Here is a 22,531-nt window from a genome sequence, read left to right as displayed (position 1 = left end):
AGCTTCAATTTCCTGTGCACACTAGAAGGAAACCAGCTGTGTGCTTAAAGTGGGCTGAAGCTAAGTAAAACATCTTAAATTTGAAACACATTTCTCCCAGTGACGATTTTAAGAAATGGTAGCATTGAGAAATGGTGGATTGCAAATACCGTTTTCAGGATTTTGATGCCTCGGAATAACTGGTGTTATTGCTTTAATCGTTGACTTTGTGAGGCAGGATGTCCGAGCCCAACAGGGAGATGGTTTCAAACTGAACTGTTTATATTATGTGTATTTTGGTCTGTGAAAAGAATTATAGAAGGAATATAATAACTGAAGTAATGAGATCATGTTCCAGTGAAACTTAAATTGGATTTTCATTTGCAGTAATTAAGAAGTTGTTTTGTTCACATTCTGGCAGCAGCACTTGAAACCTAATAGTTGAAGACTATATTTATGCCATGGTGTAAGATAATCCTTTGTTAAGTTTGCTGCTCTACTCAATTTACATGCCTGATATTTAAACCTGGGGTTTTATGTTCATTAATATTATAAGAGGATATAGTACATTAGCCCAATAAATTACTTATGATTTAACTTTATAGTTTAGTGCTTCCTTTTATAGGCAGTAATTTAAAGGACCCTGTGTAAACTCTGACTTCCAAATAAAACAAAGAATTAACTTGCAAGCCTATTTAAATACTGAAACTACTGCCCTGTTAGGAAGAGGTAGCGTCAGCTGTTTGCACAACAAAGCAGTGATACCTTTGTTTCAGAACCTGCTGTGGCCCTTTGGACTTTGATACTGCTCACAGCCATGTCAATTTTAGACTACAGTTTCCAGCACTTTTAACGAAGGAAGTTGCTTGTGTTCAGCAATGTGCTTTGATAGCCGCCGGTGTGGCAGTTTTTCAGCAGATAATGAACCTGCAGAGTTAATTGCAAAGCAACGATTTTAATAAATTGATTAAACGCGGCAGTGAGCTTCAACTTACCAATAAGCATAGCTGGGATAATGGAATCTTAAAGGACACAAGTGCGCCTGGTAATTTATTACCTAAATGCCTATCAAGTTACCTTTACCCTGCTTTCTAATAATTCTGCTTGCGCCCAGTTTTTGCAGAACTGCTGTTGTGTTACATTAGTGTTTTATACACTTGAAAAATATCGACAAACTGATCTATCTTTTGTAGTCATTTTTAAGCGTATGGGAAATTTTGTTGGTTGTGTTTGCTTGCAGGCATCAATATATCTATAACCATTCACAGCAGAACCAGGCTCTCTGAAATATTGAAAGTCCCATAAATATCAAATGATATAAAACTTCAAGCCAGCACATCATGCCTGCGCTGCATTCCTATGAGTAACTGGGCTCTGAGTTGTGAGCGGGTGCAGTGCCTTTCAAATGAGCTGGAATTGGACCCAGGAAAGCAACTCCAATCATTGTTACTATGAAAGAGGTGGGACGAGATGGCAACAAATAGGCTGTGAAGCACTGCAGCTCGTATGTGAGGGTTTTTTTTATCCTGCTTGGCAGTTCATCCCTTTTTTTTCCCCATATTTTGTCAGTGATCTGTTGTTATTTGAGTAATCGTTCTCTTGAGCCCAAGTAAAAACTGTGTGGGCACAAGACAGGAAGCACGATTATTGGCAAGTGGTTCACTTTACCGAGCATCGGCGTGTCAAGAATGATGCATATTGCCTCTTGCTATGATCTTAACGTCAGAGGCTGATAGGACCTGGTTAATTCATCTGAAATGGGTAACAGTTTTATTTGTGTTTTCACTTTCTGTGTTTATTCTGTGAGTTCCTTTTGTATTTGGTGATTGCTTGTGTTGGTCAAGTCAGTGGGGCATTAAAGGATTTTTGGTTAGTGTACCCTGTAGTTCACTGTAGGCTGAATGTTTAGTAAGGGTCCTATTGCCTCCCGCAATAGTTTTAAATGAACTAAATATTTTAAAAAAGCCACTGATGCTGTGATAAGGAGTTTATGATACTAGTTTGTGTGTGTGGCTGGGGGGGGGGGCTGCAATAAGGAGGTTTGTGTTCGCTTTTACTGCAATCAATACGGCATGTCGTCATGTTTTAATAATGGTAAAATTATTTCATCCCAATCCATTTTTGGACATATTCAGCTGAGCTGCAGTTAGCCTGATATTTCTGAATCAGCTCAAATTGGATCACTTCCTCAGTCAGTGCTATTTAAAGGTCACCTACACATTTGTTAAGTATGCTTCAGTAGCTTGTAATGTACCACAGAGAGCCTTTACTTAATTAACAGAGTAACATTTCTAAAAGATTACAAAATCAAATCCACTAAGGACTAGTGTGTCAATTGTATGTTTTGGCTCCAAATAAACTCTCGTGTAAGACATTTGCAATGAAGGTAAATAATTCAAAGTATCTATTAAGGATAATAAAGGTATTATTCATTTCCCATGGTCTATCTAATATGTACATGTTGGATTGTATTTGTTCTCAATGAATCTACAAATGCACGCTTGTTTTGCAAACCGTAACATCCAACACCAAGTCTGGATTATGTTTCTTTGCCATATTTTCAGTGACTCCTTGTCTTTATAGCTATTTTGCCGAGTTTCTTTACTCATTACAGTTAATGTTTGAACCCTGTCATTAAAACAGACATCAGCTACCGGACAAATATACAGTAATTAAATAAGATTGTAGCTTATTTCATGCTGTTTTTGATGTCTTGGCTGCCTTTTATAGTAGGATATGAAAGAAAATATGAACTTAGCTTTTGAGTTGTCAAACAATGTGCTTAATGGCAACTAATCTCTCTGATCTTTTGCAACCGTTTTGCCTAAGTGCTTGGAACCAATCTGAAACAGTCATTTTCCAGGCAGGTCCTATTTAGTTCTGGAATATTCCACAACGTTGCAAAAGGTGTTTGAATTCCTTTCAGGAATATGGAATTGGTGTGACTAACACAAGTCACATACCCTGGGGCTTTGTTTGAATGTTAGGAAGGTATCATTGTCAGTACGCAAGTATGGAGTGAGATTTAAGGTAGGATAGGTCCTTAAGTCAGAAGACGGAACAGTACAGCACAGGAACAGGCCCTTCAGCCCACAGTGTTGTGCTGATCCAATTAAATTAGTAACCAAATGGCTAATTAAACTAATCCCATTTTGTACCAGAGGTCATGCATTTAAGGTAAAAGGGGATAATTTAAAAGGAGATGTGAAGGGCACGTTTTTTTTAAACTGAGTGGTTGGTGCTTGGATTTTTAAGCGACATTTGGATAGGGTATTGACATTATATAGGAAGAAGAGATTAGTTCACTGTTTGATTAGTAATTGGCTCAGCACAACATTGTGGGCTGAAGGGCCTGTACTGTTCTGTGAACTTGGCTTTCGAGCTATGTTCTAATGTCCATATCCTTCCATTTCCCTCACAGTCGTGTCTCTTAAAAGTCCCAGATGTATCTGTTTCTACCACCACCACCCGGACAGCACATTCCAGACGCCCACCGCGCTCTCTGTCAAATATCTTGCCCTTCACATCCCCTCTCAACTTTCGCCTCTCATCTTAATTGCATGCCTTCTGGTATTTGCCTTCCAGACAATAATGCGCTAAGCACAGCAGTGGGGTACTTTCTGGTGTTGAACAATAGCACTCCAGGCTTGGTCTAGTATGGAAGAAGCATTATACCTTTAACCTGATTTATAACAAAGCATTTCACCTTTTGTTACGTGTGCACAGGAGGTTAAAATAGCAACCTTACATAAATATGATTGCCACTGATCTATTTACAGTTCAAAAGCATTTTTGCACAAGAGTCAGCTCTGGATTATTTATGGATCTTTTGTTGCATTGGAAAAGCAGAATCGTATCCATTGTGCGATTGTAAGTGGAGGGGTAACACATTAAACATCTCCCGTAGGAAGTGACTGGTATCTAGCCAGGTTTCCCTGGAATTGTCACAATGAAATCCAGTGGCAGCAGATACCTCAGATTCGGACCCGTTTACTAAGAACATGTACATCGAATGCATACAGTGAAATGCCTCATTTACGTGCACGACTGAGGACTTGCTGGCGACAACCGACAAGCATTGCCGTACATTCTGACGCCAGTATAACTTGTCCACAGTGTTACACAGAACAGCATAAGCAACACCCAGACAAGACGACAGCAAAACAAGCCCCTTTTTCACCCCCACCCAGACAGACCTCCAACACAGGTCAGGCCGTTTCAGAGCCTCTGGATTTTGGGGCTCACAGACTCAGAACTCCTTTGGAATTCACCCAACACTCGCTGATCATGGGTTTGGCGTTTGGGCGTCAACTTTTGGATTCTCACAGGCCTCTGACCCCATTGACCCAGGCCTAGTAACGCCTCCAGACCCCAATGACCCAGGCCTAGTAACGCCTCCAGACCCTTGCAACTCCTTTGAGCTTCTACCTTCGCTGTCTAACAACCTTTCAAGTAGTAACACATCCACCATTGTGCATCTGCTCTTCAGCCACCGATTATGCATCTCTTCCAATCTCCATTTCACTGAAATTCAGTATACGGTTGAATTGTTTACTCAAAATCAAAATTAGCACGCAGAATCTCCATAGTTTTAGGTGATTATAAGCTCATGAATGGTATTGAGTCCAGTAATGAATGGCTCAGATGGTAGGAAGCACACAGTGTAAATGTTTGTATTGGGTCCCACTGTCTTTTACCGGGCAATATTATCTAGTCCACCTATATGGTGGTGCAAAGCCAGTTTTGCAGTGAAGTTAGTGGAATGATTAAGGACCTGCCATTATCAACACATAGGTGTCCGCTTCTGAATCTTCGGTGAGCTCACTGGCCTGTGTCGTTTGAACTCCGGTCGAAGAGTAACCAAGGACGCCAGTGAGTGGTGACCGAAGACTCTGAAATGGCCATTCCTTGCCACAGGAAAACCAAATGTTGATGGTCTTAAACACGATGCTGCAGTGATTAGCGATGATAGTTTACAACAGAGGGACAAGGCTGCTTGGCTTTCTGTCAAAGCAGCAGTTGCTGCTGTGAGCAAAGTGTTTTTTTTGTGACTTTCAGATATTAAAAACAAAATGTCATCAATGTGATAACTTTCTCTTTTGCAATTTCAGCTGAAGAAAATGTGCTTTGTTCAATATTTTGTAGAGCAGGTTATTTATAGCAGCAGTCACACAGCTGCACACAATGCACGTGCTTGTTAACGGAGGCACAGTCCCTGCAGTTTGCACTTGTCTCTTTGGAACCTGCAGTTTCTATGCAATTCACTAGGAATGGTCACTAAATTTACATCTGTACTTTCAATAGGTGTGCTAAACATCAGACCTTACACAAAGACATGCAACTGTTTTAACGTACTGTTCGTTTGATATAAAAATATTTGGTGAATTTAGCACAGATTCATAAATGGGATAAATTATCTTGTAGGTGTTTTTCGTTGCTATTGTTTTGATTTCGGAAAAATCATTCCCTCCTTAATGCTTTTTTTCAGCGCTCAATCTGAAAGGCCGACCCCGGAAGAAGAAGGTCTGCTCACAAAAGCGGGATGCACAAGTTCCAAACGGCTTGAGAGATTCCAATGAAGATTCTGATGGGAAGAGCAACCCCAAGGTATGGTCCAGTTCATCACTCCGGCTCGTACGTTTCAGTCCGTGGCTTTGCGCCCCTCATCATCCCAGTTCGCCCACCCTGAAACCCTTTATCTTCTGAAATCAACAGCAAGGTGTCAGCCTCTGACTCTAAGTGAAAGATTGTGGATCCTGGCCGCACTTCAGAGACTGTTGGATGAAATCTAGGTTGAAATAGAATCAGGTTTATTTTCACTGACGTGAAATTTGTTGTTATTCCCTATTTCTACCACTGTAGAATCAGTTGAGCTCTCCACCTCACCCCTTTTTATTTAGGGTAACAGGCCCTTTAGCCCAATGAGACCGCACTGTCCAATTACATCCTTGTGACCATTTAACCTACTATCCCATAGACCTTTGGAATGTAGGAGGAAACCTGAGTGTTGGGCCATATTCTGGAGTGGAATATGGCAAATATTAATTTTAACAGCAACCCAGCTTCAGGTATGAATGTGGATTGTAAATTGAATTTAAACAGTAGTGCAGAACAGCAGTGTTCTTGGACTGCAGACTGGGGTTGATTACAAACTGATAAACACCCCATTGACCTGAGATGTCTGTATATGTGTGATTGCAGCCCGGACATAATGGTGCTTATCATTAATTTTGGGTGTTGTGGAGAGAATGTATAAGCTCTGTACAACAGTGGCAGAGTTCCACTCAGGTTGTTGGCATTGCAGTAATGTTACACTAGCAACTACTCTACTGTGCCACACTACTGAGGTTTTCACCTTGTGTAATTGCTACCTTCTAGACTTGATTTCTGTAACTCAATCCTTAGTGGTTTCCGACCCATAAGCTTCAGAATCACGGAGATGTCCGTGGGGGAATGCTGCCGACGGGCACATTCTCGGCTGCAGGAGTACGTGCTGAGGGACGCACTCAAACTTGGTGCAGCCACCGCAAGGGTCCGGTGGGGAAGGGCCACAGTTTAGGGTTCTTCTCCCATGGGAGTTGAGGGGTAGGGGGCCACCAGGGTGTATACCCCTCAACAAGAGTATGTAAATATGGAATAACAGAGTGTCACCTGGGTAGCAAACAGAGTGGAAATGTAAAGTCCGCAATGGAAACATTTGTGAAGGGCTGAGAGTTATTGAGTGGTTTATTGTACATAATTTTATTTTTGAATAAAGTATATTTTGTTTAATATAAAAAAAAGAATAAACTTCAGAATCATCCAGAGCATCTCCTCATCCCGGTAACGTGACAGCCCATTTACTCATCACTTTGGTGTCTGCTGATGTTGGCTTCTATCTGAGCAGTACATTATTTTAAAAACCTCATTAAATCTTTCTATCCTCTCCTGTGGGGGGAATCTCATTGAAACTTACCGAATGTTGAAGGGACTAGAGAGGGTGGATGTGGAGGGGATGTTTCCTATGGTGGTGGTATCCAGAACTAGAGGGCACATCCTCAAAATAGAGGGGCGACCCTTTACAACAAAGGTAAGGAGGACACAACAGTGGAGGCCAAATCCATGGGTATACTTAAGGAGGAAGTTGATTGTTTCCTGATCAGTCAGCGCACCAAAGGATATGGCGAGAAGGCAGCGGTATGGGGTTGAGTGGGATCCAGGATCAGCCATGATGGAATGGCAGAGCAGACTCAATGGGCTGAATGGCCTAATTCTGCTCCTACATCTTACGGTCCTCCTGCCCCACATCTCTGTGATCTACTCCATCCTGACTACCTGGAGTACTACAGAGTGGTACTAAATTGGATCCTTTGGCCCGCTGAGTCAGTGAAACCAACAAGCACCTACCTACATTAATCCCATTTTGTTCCGCTACACACAGCAACCAGTCATCTAGCCAACATGTACAGCCCGGGACATAGGAGAAAACCAGTATGCTTGGGGCTACACAGTAGGAAGAGCTTGAAGACTCCACAGAAGCAGCACCGGAGACCAGGGTTGAGCCTGAGTTGTTGGTGCCACAGGGTAGCAGAGCCTCCACTGCCAGTTACTCAGCTGCCCTCAGCATCTGGGCTCCCCTAATCCTGCTCACATGAGCATGCCTGGATCGTTTTTGTGCCATTTTCCAGTCAGGTCTTAATATCCGGAATTCCCTCGATGCTTTGCTACCCCTTTACTGTTTGAAAGCTACGGATTGATATTAATTGAGTTGAAAAATGACGTGCCAGAGGGAAGTGTGTGTCCAGTCTGAGTGATGGGTATCAACCCGAAATATTAATTATCCATTTCCCTCCGCGGATGCTACCTGACACACTGAGTTCCTCCAGCAGATTGCAGATGCCGGGATTGGAGCAAAAATACCAGTGTCTTCTGCCTCCATGTTAATATTTCTTCATGTCGAGTTTTGTTTGATAATGTTTCGTTAGATACGCTGCATAAAATATACTAGTTCCTTGATTGTAAAGTGCTCTGGAAAATCCTGAAGTACCAAAGGACTTGTGAATAAATGGAAATGTTTTGAACTATCATAAGTGCTTTGTATAGCAATATTTAGGAAATAGTAGCCTTCAAGTTCCTTACAAACTTTAGATTTAGATGTGATGTGTTAATCACGGTGCTGTTATAAATTCTGTGCATATTTTCCATCGCAGTCGAAATGTGAGCTCAAAACCATGATGGCAAAACCCAAGAATAACAACAACGGCAAAAATATCGCAGCTGATGAAAAATCAAAGGTTGCAGCGGGCAGTGAATCCAGAGGAGAGGAGCAGGCTTTCCTAGTTGCTCTTTACAAGTATATGAAAGAAAGAAATACTCCCATAGAGAGGATACCGTACCTTGGATTTAAACAAAGTAGGTGTGACCTTTTTTTTCCTCCTTTATAACATCTTTCAAGAATTCGTGACATGTGAAATGAGTAAAAATTTATTTCACCAAATGGATGCACTGACTGGGAAAGATCAGGTGATGCATTGTATTATTAATTCAGTGGAGCTTTTGTCCCAAGTGCAGACTATTAGCAGCAAGTAGGCTACTGCAGTGAAAGTAGTTCGATGTGATGACCTTGTACGCTGGTTTGTATTTGTATCTGGCCATCAGCTGGCATTTCCACATACAGTTGCTGTTGAAATGCCTAATTTGGGGACATTTGAAAGCCTTGTGTAGAGAAGAATGAGGTTTGCCCCATCATTATTCAATAAAATGGAAAAAAACTTGTGTGTGCGCACACACACGCATATTCTCTCTGTCGCTCTCTTGCTGTAAGCTGAATAGATCTTTTCCCTGTGTTTGGTTCATATCTATCGCTTCACTGCAGAAGTAGAAATCTTGAGTGGTCATTGCTAGGGTCTATTCAAAATGTGTTCACTGTTCATTAAGACTTCGTTAAAGCCAGTCATTAGAAGAATGTGCAGAATTACATAGTTCATCAAGCTCAAAATATTCAGCCTGGTCCTTACAGTAAGCAAAGTGGCCCTACACCTATTGCTGGGTTTCTTAGAGGAATGGCCAACTTGGAAGTTATTCCAGAGCCTCCCTGGGACTTTGCACAGTGGGTAACAGCATCACTTCCTTACATAATTTGAATGCATTGCTTCATATGTTTCAAACACACCTTGTCATACACAAACAACCAAACATTGCCTTCACCTTCTGTACTGTGTGCATCTGCTAGACCCTTACCTGGAGGTAACGGGACTAGGAGCATGCTCATTGTCAAGCATAAAATCCTTCCATGTTTTATGCCCAGTTGCATCTGTTGAGCCTTGAGTAACACCAGAGGGTGACTGTTATAGGTAAGTGGTTGGCAAGCTGCTGGTGTTCCCAGGAAGCAAGGGACTGTGTGACTTTTATTTTTCTTTCACTTACCTGTATAACAGATCTGTAGCATGTCTTAATATAAAAAGTGGGCTTTTAATTCATCATACGTACATCTTGTTTATTGTGTCCCATCGTGCGTGCACACTTCTGATTGTAGATGTCAGATACGTTATCAGTTCCTTGAATGCCGAAAGGGATTTTCTGCTATGCAAGTCTTTTCTTGAATAATGCTACTGTAGTGTCCATCATTGGTTCTTAATGAAGTGCATCTATGTCATCTGTACACAGGATGTTTGAAAGTTATTTATCAGACCTGGAAGGCCTCATGCTCTTGGGCTAGCCATGGTAGACGCTGATACATGAAGGACATTTAAACAAAAAACTTAGGCCCTTCAGTTGTTATCATCCATGATCTTAGAATAGGTTAAAATGTCAGTACAATATTGTGGGCCGAAGGGCCTGTACTGTGCCTGAGTTGATTTGTTGGTCTGATTTAGTAAACTTCTACCCAGCTCTGTGTCCTTGGAATGAATAAATAGCCTTTCCCCCCAAACATAATTCTGTAGACGCGTGGTGGAAACTATATTGACTGGTTGCATCACAGCCTGGTATGGAAACACCAATGCCCTTGTATAGAAAAGCCTACAAAAAGCCATGGATACGGCGCAGTACATCACAGGTAAAGCCCTGCCCACCATTGAGCACATCGACGCGGAGCGCTGTCACAGGAAAGCAACATCCATCATCAAGCTCCCCACAATCCAGGCCACGCTCATTATCACTTTTGCCATCAGGAAGAAGGTACTGGAGCCTCGGGCCTCTCGCCACCAAGTTCAGAAACAGTTATTCACATCAACTATCAGGCTCTTGAACTAGATAACATCACTCCTCCCATCACTGAAGCATTCCTGCAGCCTATGGACTCACTTTCAAGGATTCTTCATCCCACGTTCTCCATATTTACTGCTTATTTATTTATTATATTTTTCTTTTTTGTATTTGCACAGTTTATCTTTTCCACAATAGTTGTTTATCCATCCTGTTGGATGCAGTCTTACATTGATTCTATTGCATTTCTATTTACTGTGAATGCCTGCCAGAAATGTATCTGAGGGCTGTACATGGTGACGTATGTCTACTTCGATAATGAACTTTGAGTATGTAGAATTCATTGCCACAGATGTCTATGGAGGCTGAATCATTGGAGTACATTTTAAATGGAGGCTGATAGTTTCTTGCTTAGTAAGGGCATCAAAGGTTACGGGGAGAAGGCAAGAGAATGGGGTTGAGAGGGGTAATAAATCAGCCATGAATGAATGATGGTGCCAAATGGCCTAATTCTGCTCCTTGGTCTTATGGGCTGGCCCTCTGCACTAGTCCTCCTCTGCATGCAGCCATACGATTGACATGGCCTTGGGATTTGAGGGCACTTAACTTCAAACTAATGCTTTGACAAACTACTTGTGCACAATCACATTTGGGTATCTCTACATAATGTACTATCACAAGCTTAGAGCAACCATAGATCTAATCAATTTCAAAACTCATGGCCTCTCCTTTGAATTTCCACTATCCACTTTTGAAGCTTGCCTGAACCTCTTTCTGCAATAGGAATTGGAAGATGAAATTAAAAGTCACCACCAAGCAAACCAGAGCGAATAGAGCCAGGAGAAAAGAGTCGTGAACAAGAGTAATAAAAGTATTCTCATTGAGACTCAGCTTGAAATGTTGACTGTCCTCTCTATAGATGCTGCCTGACCTGCTGAATTCCCCGGTGTTTTGTGTGTGTTGCTCTGGATTCCAAGCATCTATAGGACCTCTTGTGTTTATCTCATTAAGATTGTCATATACTATCCATCCTTTGTATTAAAACAGCAGCGTGATCATTTCAGTGGGAATCTTAGACTCAAAAGGCTAGCGTGGCCTCAAACCAGATTGGGTAAGGATGACCTGCTTTATGCCATGAAGGACATTTATTAGATTTTCCAGTTTTGTCAAACCAGATTTAAATTTTCAAGCTGGTAGTGTGAGGTTTGAACTTTTGTTATTTGGGTCAATAACCAGTAACATACCTATTACACGTTGGTACCTATAAGTACAGTATCTGAGTCTTGTGTATGCCATTCATCATACTGTCTCCATATGAATAGAATTTGTTTCAGTTTACAGTGTAAATAGATTAGTAGCTCCAGCTGAGTAATTGGCAATGAAAATTACTCTAGTGCAAATGTGTGCTTTGAGATCACCACTGATTTCTCCCTTTCAAAAAGAATTAAGGCAGCAAAGTACAATTTGTTTTATCTTTGATCTGTGGAGCCTCTGAATGGTATTACCAGAGAAATCAGACCATTTACAGCTTGCTGAGAGTATCTGCGGTACACTCATCAACAAAATGAGAACATTCATATCTTGTTCTACTGCAGGCTGTACTGAAGCTTCTGCGTAATGGGATTTAAGTGAGACTTAAGATCGAGATAAGTCCAATAAAAAATACATCAAAATGTAACTAAATGTAAATGTTCTTCAAAACACTTCCTCTTCTGTGAAAATTTAACAGCTAGTAATGCAATTAATAATGCAAGTGCTTTGCAATAATGGAGCCTGCTGAAGCCTTTAAATGATTATCTGTAGATGTCTTTACTTTTCCTTTTCGTGCTTTGGCACTTGACGACTTTCTAGGGAAGCAGAGAGTGTCATTTGCCTCCTGTCAAAATCCCCATCAATTCATCAGAAGCTCACACTTGATTTCCCCCTCTCTAATCTGCTCTCCATGTTTAAACTTCCAGTTCTACTTTGGGCTCTTGAATACATCCTTAGCAACCAGGTTCTTGCCCCTCCCATTCCTTTCCCAATCGTTTGGTTGATCTCCGGACCGATATTGCTTCATTACTAGCACTGAGAGGCCAAGTCAAAGTTGCCATCAGTACCCCCTGCAGATGAAATTCCATCATTTTGTTCTCAGTTTGCTCATCAGCTTTAATATACTTGGTTATTCTATCGTCCCTGTCCCCACCATCTTATCTAGCATTGTCCACTTCCAGAACCCTTCCAAAGTTAACAATTCAACCCAAGTAGCCAGCACATTGACCAATTCCCCAATTAAATTGTAGAAGGAAGGTTACAACTTCCAATTGGATACTGAAGTCACTGCAGCAACCCCTTTCTCACTCCTAGTTGCTCTCCTTTTCCCTCTCCCTGTATTAGCATTGAGTAGCTTGTGAATGAATCGGACTTTATCCCTAAGTGGACATCAGGAAGACTGAAGCCACCCTTTTGCCCCTGCACTGCAAGCCCAGTCCCTGACCATTCATTGCTGACTGATCAAATCAAAGGAGATACAATTCTGTTATGTTCATCACTGAGTTGAGTAACAAACGCTGTTCCCTTGCTTTGCACCTGCCCGGGGGAACATCCTGTGTCCCTCCATGGCCTGTGTTCATTACCACCAGGTGTGACTTCACCATCTTTTTCCTCTCTGATGTCCAAGCTCTACTCCGTTTGATTCATCCGAAGGTTTTGTGTCAATAGTTGGTCTAGCATTAGGTACTATTAACCCTGTGCCTAATGCTAGAAATGATTCCAAGCTAATCAGGTTTAAGTATTTGTTCTTATTTACAAATTTACCATATCATGGTTGAACTCAATTTCTGCATGTGGCTGTCTAAAATCTCAGTTAAGTCCAAGTACATTTATTATCATTTTTCTTGCAGGCAATTACAGGGAAATAAAGCAATACTAATCAATTTGTGGAAAAACTACACATAGCAAAGTCTGACAACCAAAGTGTAAAATAGACTATGTATAAATTAAAAAAATTAAATAATACTGAGAATATGAGTTGTGGAGTCCTTGAAAGTGAGTCTATGGGTTGTGGAGTCAGTTCAGTGTTCAGGTGTGTGAAGTTATCCATACCAGTTCAGCAGCCTGATGGTTGTAGGATAATAACAGTGGTGGTGTGGGTCCAGTACCTCCTTTCCAATGTCAGTAGCAAGAAGGCAGTGTGACCTGGATGGTTTGGGACCTTGATGATGGATCTTGCTTCCTTCTGGCAATTCTCCATGTAAATGCACTCCCTGGCAGGGGTGGGAGGGATAGCTTTTCCTCTGGACTAGGCTGTATCCACCACTTTCTTTTGAGTTTTCCATTCCTGGGCATTGATGTTTCCATCTGAGGCCATGATGCAATCAGTTAGGATATCCTCCACTCTGCATCTATACAAGTTAGGTGGCATGTCAAATCTCTATCTGCTATGGAACCATAAACCATCTAACCTCAAAAATGCTGGAAATCAACTCTTTGTGGAACTAATTCCTCAACCTGATCTTGGATCTGTTAGTGAAGATCTGTTTGACCTACACTTGGTTGAATCAGAGGAGCAAGATTATTCACCTTGTATTTGAGACAACAGAGCTCTCTATAACAGTCTCCAGTCCTTACCCTCTGATCGTTTGCAAAAATATAAGCCATGATGGACTGCCGTTATTTTAAACTCAAATCCAGTGTTATTTGACTCATAGTTCAATAGAGCAGTTGATGAATATAGGTGTTAAATCATGTGGTTCAGGCTTTGGGATGTGAGAGATTTATCATTGGGTCAAAACTACACTCTGCCCTGTTCTGTGACAACGGAGTGACCTGAGTATTTCTTTATCCTGTTCATTCCTGTAGTTCATTGGTGCTTGTATTTCTGTATTTCTTGTATTTCTGTGCACCTACTTAGAACATTACAGCAAGTGCTGATCTTTTAACCTACTCAAAGATCAATCCAATCCCTCTCTCTCAAATAGCCCTCCATTTTTCTATCATCTATGTGCCATCTTAAATGACCGTAATGTATCTTGCTGTACTGCCAATCCTGGCAGCTTGCTTCACGCACTTAATGCTCTCTGTGAATAAATAAATCTATCTCTGATATCCCTCAATCAAACTTTCTTCCAGTCACTTTAAAATTATGGCCCCTTGTATAAGCCATTTCCATCCTGGGGAAAATCTCTGGCTAGTTACTTAATCTATGCCTCTTATCATAGAAACATAGAAAACCTACAGCACAATACAGGCCCTTCAGTCCACAAAGTTGTGCTGAACATGTCCCTACCTTAGAAATTACTGGGCTTACCTGTAGCCCTTTATTTTACTAAGCTCCAAGTACCTATCTAAAAGCCTCTTAAAAGACCCTATCATATCCTCCTCCACTACTGTTGCCAGCAGCCCATTGCATGACTCACCACTCTCTCAGTAAAAAACTTATCCCTAATATCTACTCTGGACCTACTCCCCAGCACCTTAAACCTGGGTCCTCTTATAGCAACCATTTCAGCCCTGGGGGAAAATGCCTCTGACTATCCACGCAATCAATGCCTCTCAAAATCTTGTACACCTCTATCAGGTCATCTCTCATCCTCCTTTGCTCCAAGGAGAAAAGGCCGAGTTCATTCAACCCATACTCATAAGGCATTCTTATCATCCTGTACACCTCAATCAATTCTGCTCGCATCCCCTTTCAGTCCAATGAGGAAAATCCCTAGCTCGCTCAACCTATCCTCATAAAAGAAAAGTCAACTTCTTTGATGCCTGTTACTTTCAACTTTGATAAAATTGCACATTCATTGCACACAATGGCTATATGATAGGAGTAAGTACATTCATTGTTACAGAGTGGGACTGAGTATAGCTCCTTGTTCCTTCTGCAATGGGCACCATTAAACAGTAACAAGATACCTCAGCTCTTGCTTCAGAAAACTAGATCTTCTAGCAGTACACGTAGAAAGAGTAAGCTGAGGTTGAGTAGGTGATTTATTGGGAGCTGGGAGCTATCCTGGTACCTCTTGAAAGCTACACCTGATTTTTCTTTTTGGACAGGATGGAGGTTTTTCCCACCATGAAGTAGCTAACACACAGATTACAGGATCCCATTTGTTTCTTGTTAATGTGCGGTGGTCTGTTGAGTAGGGGACCATCTCGACAAAGCAGAAGATACACTTTGCCAAAGCAAGTGTGAACAAACTTGACTGAATCGCTACACCATAGTCCAGCTGTAAAACCTTTCATTGTGGTGACCTGGTTTGGAGCATCTATTGAGAGGAATAAACAGTCAACATTTTGGGCCAAGAGTCTTCATTAGGACTCAATGAAGGGTCTCAGCCTGAAATGTCAACCGCTTGTTCCCCTCCATTGATGCTTCCTGACTTGCTGCATTCCTCCAGCACTTTGTATGTGTTGCTAATATTTCCAGCAGCTGCAGAATCGTGGTTTGGATAAGGTTATTCCCATTCGTGCATCAAAATGAGATCTTAAATGTGGACCTTGTTGATTCCAAAGGTAGGATTTGAACTGCAGAAACGTGAGCATTTCACCCAGTCTGATACCAATGGCGTAATGACGGGGTATCGTACTTTTGGAAGTGCTGCTCCTCCACTGAGCAATGTAAAGCTTCGTCTTAATTTCCACGCAGCAATGCTTTTTGAAGGCAGGGAGGTCTCCCAGTACATAGGCTAATATTTATGAATCAACCAACATTACTGAAACTGTTAATCTAATCTCATAAGGTTGTGGCAGTTAGCTGCATGCTTTTGCTGATGCAGAATAATGATGGTTACTTTTCAAATGGCAACACACAGAGTGCTGGAGAAACTCAGCAGGTCAGGCAGCATCTATGAAGGGGAGTGAACAGTTGACGCTTCTGGCCGAGACCCTTTGGGACAAGTTGTGTTGCCAGTGAGTGCCTGGCTGATGCCAGCTGTGCCCAGCCCCCTAATGGGCACGATGACTCTCAGAAGTGACCAGAGGCAGAGCCCACCCTGGGCATGGTCTACACATTAAAAATTTGTACACTTTGTCGGCTGTTGTTCTTTCAAAAGTTAAGGTTTCATAGTTTAAGTGCGTAATGTTTGAAAAATCATTGGCTAGTATTAACTTTTATACAACTACAATCATTTCCTGCTATTTCTTTTGATAATCCTTACACCTATTGTTTTCCTTTAAACAGTTAACCTTTGGACTATGTTCCAAGCGGCCCAGAATCTCGGAGGATATGAAGTGGTAAGTCCTCTATTGCTTCACTAAAGATCACTTTGCTTCCTTCAGTCATGTTTTTCAGCTGTCCGTATAAATAAATGGTGGCTATGACAAATTTTTAGCATGGTGCAGACATTCTGAGTACATTTTTAAAAGGTCCTTTTTTTTTTTGCACAGAGGCTAGAGATTAGATCCAGATTTAGAATGGAGCAGATTTATTGTAAAAAGCTACAAGTGGAAAACACATGTAACAGCTCCTCTGTCAAGGAAAGAAGTGAGCTCTGTAATTTTTTCCCATGTTGCCTCTCAAAGGGGACAATTATAAAGCCAAGCCAAGACTGCAGAAAGGAATTTTTACTTGGCTGCTTACTTGGCATCTGTTCACATGTAATATGGGAAAGTATTAATGGCTGAAAAGTGAGTCAGTAATGGTTGTTAAAGAATTGTAAAGGCCATTTGTCAGTTGCTTTTTTTGACAAGCTAATATGGAATATTAAAAACCATCAGTACAGTGAGCAATGACGTCCACATCCTTTGCTTGTCTGGTCAGTCAGTAGGAGATTAATGCATTCTGAATATAGAATGATTAACATTTTTAGACCAACTGTTCAAGTACTAATAACCTAGCTATCTGGGCAGGAACAAAATGGCCCAAAAGTGACTTTCAAATACACGGGGTTATTATGCCACTGAGTTCAGAGCGTCAATTTGAGTTCTGCTTCAGAAATACAAGCGTAAAATTTAGAATAGTGCTTCAGTGTGGTGCTGTAAACTGTTGTGCGTCAGATGTTAAAACAAGTCCTCTTTTAAAGGATTTAAAGGCATATCGAGTTCAAGAGGTAGTGTATTTCGGGTGTTTAATATGATTAGGTCTTTCACATGGAGATAAATAATTTCTTCTGTTGAGAAAGAGAAGAATGTAAGTGTGTGATAAAATTAGGTCCATGAGGGCTGAAGGCAAAATGTGATTCACACTGACCCCTCCCAAATTCAGGGGACAGTTGAACATTTCATGATTGAGAATGATAATTTTTTATTGGTTAAGTAGGTAAATGAATTTTTTTTTTTAAAAAAAACACCCTGCTAGTGGTACTATGTAGTGTACAGATTGGCTGTCATATCTGCTGTTTTAAGAGTTCCTACCCTCAAAGTTGGTGAGTGATTTATGAATGGGATTTGATTCAACAGAAAAGGGTCTTCTGCTTTTATAGTAATCTCTCCAGATATCAAACAGTTCTCAGTGAATTATAATGTTTTGATTCTAATGACAGACATCTAGAAAAGCTGCTGCTTTGTTTCTTTGGAATAAGTAAGCTAACGTTTTTGATAACTGAAGGTCTAGTGTTATTTGGGTTCGGCAAGTGTCTGGCAAGAGGGAAATTTTCATAAAAATCATGAGATGTGATGTCAGCCAAGCATAAGTACCATCCATTGCTTACATCAAATGTAGGAGGTTATAAATTTCCATTGTATTATTTTTGGGCATGATACAATAATGTTTTCTATGGCCACTGTTTTTCTTTTCCTCTCTGCTCAATCTGCGTTGCTCCCTCTTTTGTTCACTTTCTGCCCCCTCTGCTTCTTCCATCCACTCTTCCTCCCTCCTCTCCATTTTTGGTGCTGTGACAGTCACTTTCTTCCTCTGCTCCGCAGAATATTGATCTGATAGAGAATGGGCAGCCATAATCTAAGAGGCTTCAGCTCTGGGCATAGATATGAAATGTTTAGCCGTGGCATTGTACACAAAGAAGATTATGTTTGCTTTCTGCTCACCAGCAAGAACTTATAATGTGTGTATTCACACAGCTTGATAAGCCACCAGTTAACAAAGTATAAAAGCCCATTTCATCATAGAAAGTTATAAATATTATTTACAAAAAGTAGAAAATGTAATTGCTAACGAATGGATGCAAGAAGCAGCATTGTTTCTGAAAACAAACTCTTTTGTTTGTTTTAATAATAACAGTACCCCTGTTGCCTAGGTTTTCCATTACAGCCTTTAGTAATGAAATTCCATTGACAATTGCGCTGCGCAAAAGCCCATTTTCTCTACATGATACACTGTTCTCATACAGGGCTTTTATGCAAATCAGGCTACAATGGAGCTGTGTTTCCTTTTAGAGAGGCCTTTCTGAATATGTAACTCACACACAATAGTTATGTCTTGTAAAAAAAATTGAATAAGCATTGTAAAATACGATTGCATATCAAGGAGATGTAAATTGAAATATAAATGGAGAGCCTTGTAACACAATCCTGGCGCTGAAGTGAAAATCAATATGTTCTTACACATCCTTTTAGTTATCCTTGCATTACCAAGGCTTGCACGTGACACACACCGCGTTCAAACCAGTGTTTACTATGGGTGCAGAGCATTTATGGCCTTACACCAATGCCGAGTGAGTGTTGATGTTTTAAAGTGAAGTAGATTGAACTCTCTCTGCTCTGCGGAAAATTGAAATGAATTTTTCTGTTGAAGATTCAGGCTGCAGCTAAAACCATTTCACAGAGACACCAACGTCACTCAAGAGCAAATCACCCTGACTGATGGGCTGAACTGAAAACTCATGTAATGCTAACACACAACTCCACACCTTCAGTGTCCAAATCTGTGCATGTGTAAAATTCAGCTACCTCTGTCTTGGCTGTGCACGTGCAACACCATGCAGTTTACAGTCTAAATTGAGAAATTCTGCCAGTTGCTCCTTTAAAAAGAAACTTCTGTGTGTCCTTTGTTTGACATTTCCATTCCCAGTTAGACTGATACAACTCAGGCGTTCTCTAAAATGGTGCATGGTGGAAAGGCTTTCTTGAGTTTTTCCATTCATAAGGAAGAGGTTTAATGTGCAGCAGGTTCATACCCTTTGATTTGTACCAGTTATCAGACACCCAGGGGATGTGTTACTGACTTGTTGCCACAGGTGGAGGTAACAAATGAATCACAGGTTCTGCAGATGCAACATACTCAAAATGCTGGAGGAACTCAGGAGATCAGGCAGTGTCCTTGAAATGAAGAAACAGTTGGCATTTCGGGCCGGAATCCTCCTTCAGGACTGGAGAGGAAGGGGGAAGATGCCAGAATACAAATGTGAGGGGAGGGGAAGGAGGATAGGTAGAAGGTGATAGGTGGAGCCAAGTGGGTGGGAAAGGTCAAGGGCTGGAGAGACAGGAATCTGATAGGAGAGGAGAGTGGACCGTAGGAGAAAAGGAAGGGGGAGGGGCACCAGGAGGAGGTGAGAGACAGCTGAGAAGAGGAAAGAGGCTAGAGTGCGGAATAGGAGGAGAGGAGAAGGGATTTTTTTTAAACTGGAGGAAATCGATACTCATGCTCCTGATGTGGCCTCCTTGACACTAATGGGACCTGTCGTAAATTAGGTGGCCAAACATTTTAATTCCCATTCCCATTCTAACATATCAGTCCATGGCCTCCTCTTGTGCCACAATGAAGCCACACTCAGGGTGGAGGAGCAGCACCTTGTGTTGTGTCTGGGTAACCTCTGACTGATGGCATGAATATCGATCCATCCTTCCGGTTTAAAAAAATCCCTCCCAGCTTCCCTCTTTTATTCCCCACTCTGGCCTCCTGCCCCTTCTCACCTGCCTATCACCTCCCTCCGGTGCCCCTCCTCCTTGCTTTTCCCCCACGGTCCACTCTCCTCTCCTATCAGATTCCTTCCTCTCCAGCCCTGTACCTTTCCCACCCACTGGTCTTCACCTATCACCTTCTAGTTCTCCTTCTTCTCCCGCCCCCCCCCCCCACCTTTTTATTCAGATGTCTTCCCCTTTCCTCTCCCAGTCCTGAAGAAGGGTCTCGGCCCGAAACTTCGACTGTCTATTCGTGTCCATGGATGCTGCCTGACTTGCTGAGTTCCAGCAGTTTGTGTGTGTTATAATGGATCACAGTGATCGGTGGCTGAGTTCTTTGTGTCTGCCCTCTAGTGGCCTCTCATAGAGGAGCATCATCAGACCCAGCTGAGAATCATATCGTCTTTATTTACAGAGCACTTCCAGCTGAACAGATCTGTACACCAATTACACCAATGTGACCAATTAACCTACTAACCTCAATGTCTCTGGAATGTGGGAGGAAACCAGAGCACCTGGAGGAAGCCCACGTGGTTATGTGGAAAACATTCAAACTCCTTACAGACACAGTTGGGAATCAAACTGGGTCTCTGGTCCTTTAAGGCGTTATGCTAACCCACTATGTTACTGTGGTGCCCCATCTTGCACCCCAGGATGGTGTGGGTGGGAAATCGAGGATTGGAAAGAACTGAGAATAAATTGCAGATTTAAAATTTTTGGTATGCGTCCATTTCAGTACCTTGTTTCCAGAATTTTTGGACTGTCCTGACCAGTGTAGGAATACTGCTGGCTGAGGTACAGGAAATGGCTTGTGATGAGCAGGATTTAGCTCTATCTACAATATCCAGCAGGACTGTATTCCAGATCAGCACATTTGGAGACTGTTAAGATGCCATTGTAACCTATTGTGGGGTTCACCTGGTGAGAGAGGATTATTATAGACCTGCAGAAAAGATAAAGGCCTTCCAGTCCATTGAATCCACAGTGGCCAACAAGTGTCCATCTGATTTCATCCGACATTAATCCTACTTCATTCTCCCTACATTCCCAACAACTCTTTCCAGTTTTTACCATTTATCTGGTTGGTTTCTCATTGAGCTAAAGTTCTTCCTCAGGAGCTGCTTGGTAAATTCCATTTAAATAGGGTGTGTTATATGGGAATAGTTCACACGACAGGTTATGCAACCTATCGTAGGAGGGCAACAGTCAGGCGTCATCTAACACTGGCTCTTACTGTGATTATGGCAGATAACAGCACGTCGACAGTGGAAGCAGATCTATGATGAACTAGGTGGTAATCCGGGCAGCACAAGTGCAGCGACGTGTACTCGCAGACACTACGAGAGGTAAGAGTTCGCCTGTCAAAATCATCCCTTATGAACTTTCAAAAACAAGTCCAAGTCTGAGCTGTAACCTTGTCAAGGGCAAAGCCTGGTTTATCATGAAATTGCTGATTGGAACATTTCACACTAGTAGCTGTAATTGTTTTGGTTATGAAAACTGCTCAACGTTTATTTACATCCGTTAAAGTGGAAGTAAAAATGGAATAGTCAATTGACCAGATATCTACGTTGCAGGGTCTACATTGTATATCAGTATCTGATCTGTTAATCCCAGGGAATTTCAACAGTAATTGATTCATAGTGCTAGTTACTTTGGCAGATTAGCCTGCAGTTCTAGTTAACTCCTGGTCATTGATCAACAGCGTGAGTTGTATTGGAGTGAGTTATATTGAAGTTATTTTATTGAGATATAGTGTGGGGTGGGCTCTTCTGTAGCCGTATCACCAAGCAGTCCCCCAATTTAACACAGGACAATTTACAGTGACCAATTAACCTACCAACTAGTACGTCTTTGGACTGTGGGAGGAAAGCCATGTGAAGTTATATTGGGTCAGCTGATCTGGAGGACTAGTTTTGTCATTTTGAGAGTTGCAAACAAGGGGATGTAACTCTGAAATGAGAGGCCAGCCATTTAAAGTTGGGGTATTGAGGGTGCTGGGAAGCAGGATCATTTGAGAAGAACATCTTGAACGATGGCGGCTTGATGGCTTGCAGATATCTCGTAGTAATCGAGGTGATTAATTCAGACTCTGGTATAGTGCTAGACTAGTTAATCCCAGGCAATTGATCCATTCCTGGTGGTTAATCCCTGGTACTGGTTAATACCGTGAATGAGCTGATTGATAGCAGGCCACAGATTGACTGTGTTAGTTAATCTCTTTGATTGAGCTGTAGAGCTGGTTAATGATGTATAATACCAGTTAATCTTGGTTGAGCAATTCACAGCTTTGATTGATTCTGAGTGTCAATCTGTACCTAGTTAATCACCGATGATTAACCCATTGCTCAGGTTCTTGCTCAGTAGTGTATCCAAAATTCATATTGAAATTTATTTCCATTTTCTTCCTATAAGACCCTTATGTAGCATGAATATTCTGAGTTCATCATCAGTCTTCAAATTCACATTAGCTGTTTTTCTGATTGTATAAAACAAGATTTAATTATTGTTTCCTTCTGGTCAGCTGCACCAGTGTCGAGGAGAATAAAAAAAAACAAGCAGCTCCCAGTTGATACTGATAGAGTGGCCTGATTTA

At 41.6% G+C, this 22,531-nt stretch overlaps 1 protein-coding gene across 5 annotated transcripts in view; it reads left to right on the top strand.

The window, feature by feature from the left end:
* Window positions 1-22,531, top strand: part of arid5b (AT-rich interaction domain 5B) — a 139,917-nt gene that overhangs the window by 85,811 nt on the left and 31,575 nt on the right. For all 5 annotated transcript variants that reach the window (XM_059947361.1, XM_059947365.1, XM_059947363.1 and 2 more), the window contains 4 exons: window positions 5,468-5,586; window positions 8,169-8,370; window positions 16,322-16,374; window positions 21,184-21,281. In XM_059947361.1, coding sequence (XP_059803344.1) covers window positions 5,468-5,586; window positions 8,169-8,370; window positions 16,322-16,374; window positions 21,184-21,281 — 472 coding nt within the window. The remainder of the gene's footprint in view (window positions 1-5,467; window positions 5,587-8,168; window positions 8,371-16,321; window positions 16,375-21,183; window positions 21,282-22,531) is intronic.

The sequence above is a fragment of the Hypanus sabinus genome, chromosome 22 (assembly GCF_030144855.1).
Source record: "Hypanus sabinus isolate sHypSab1 chromosome 22, sHypSab1.hap1, whole genome shotgun sequence".
NCBI lineage: Eukaryota > Metazoa > Chordata > Chondrichthyes > Myliobatiformes > Dasyatidae > Hypanus > Hypanus sabinus.
This window is presented reverse-complemented; position numbering and strand designations above follow the sequence as displayed.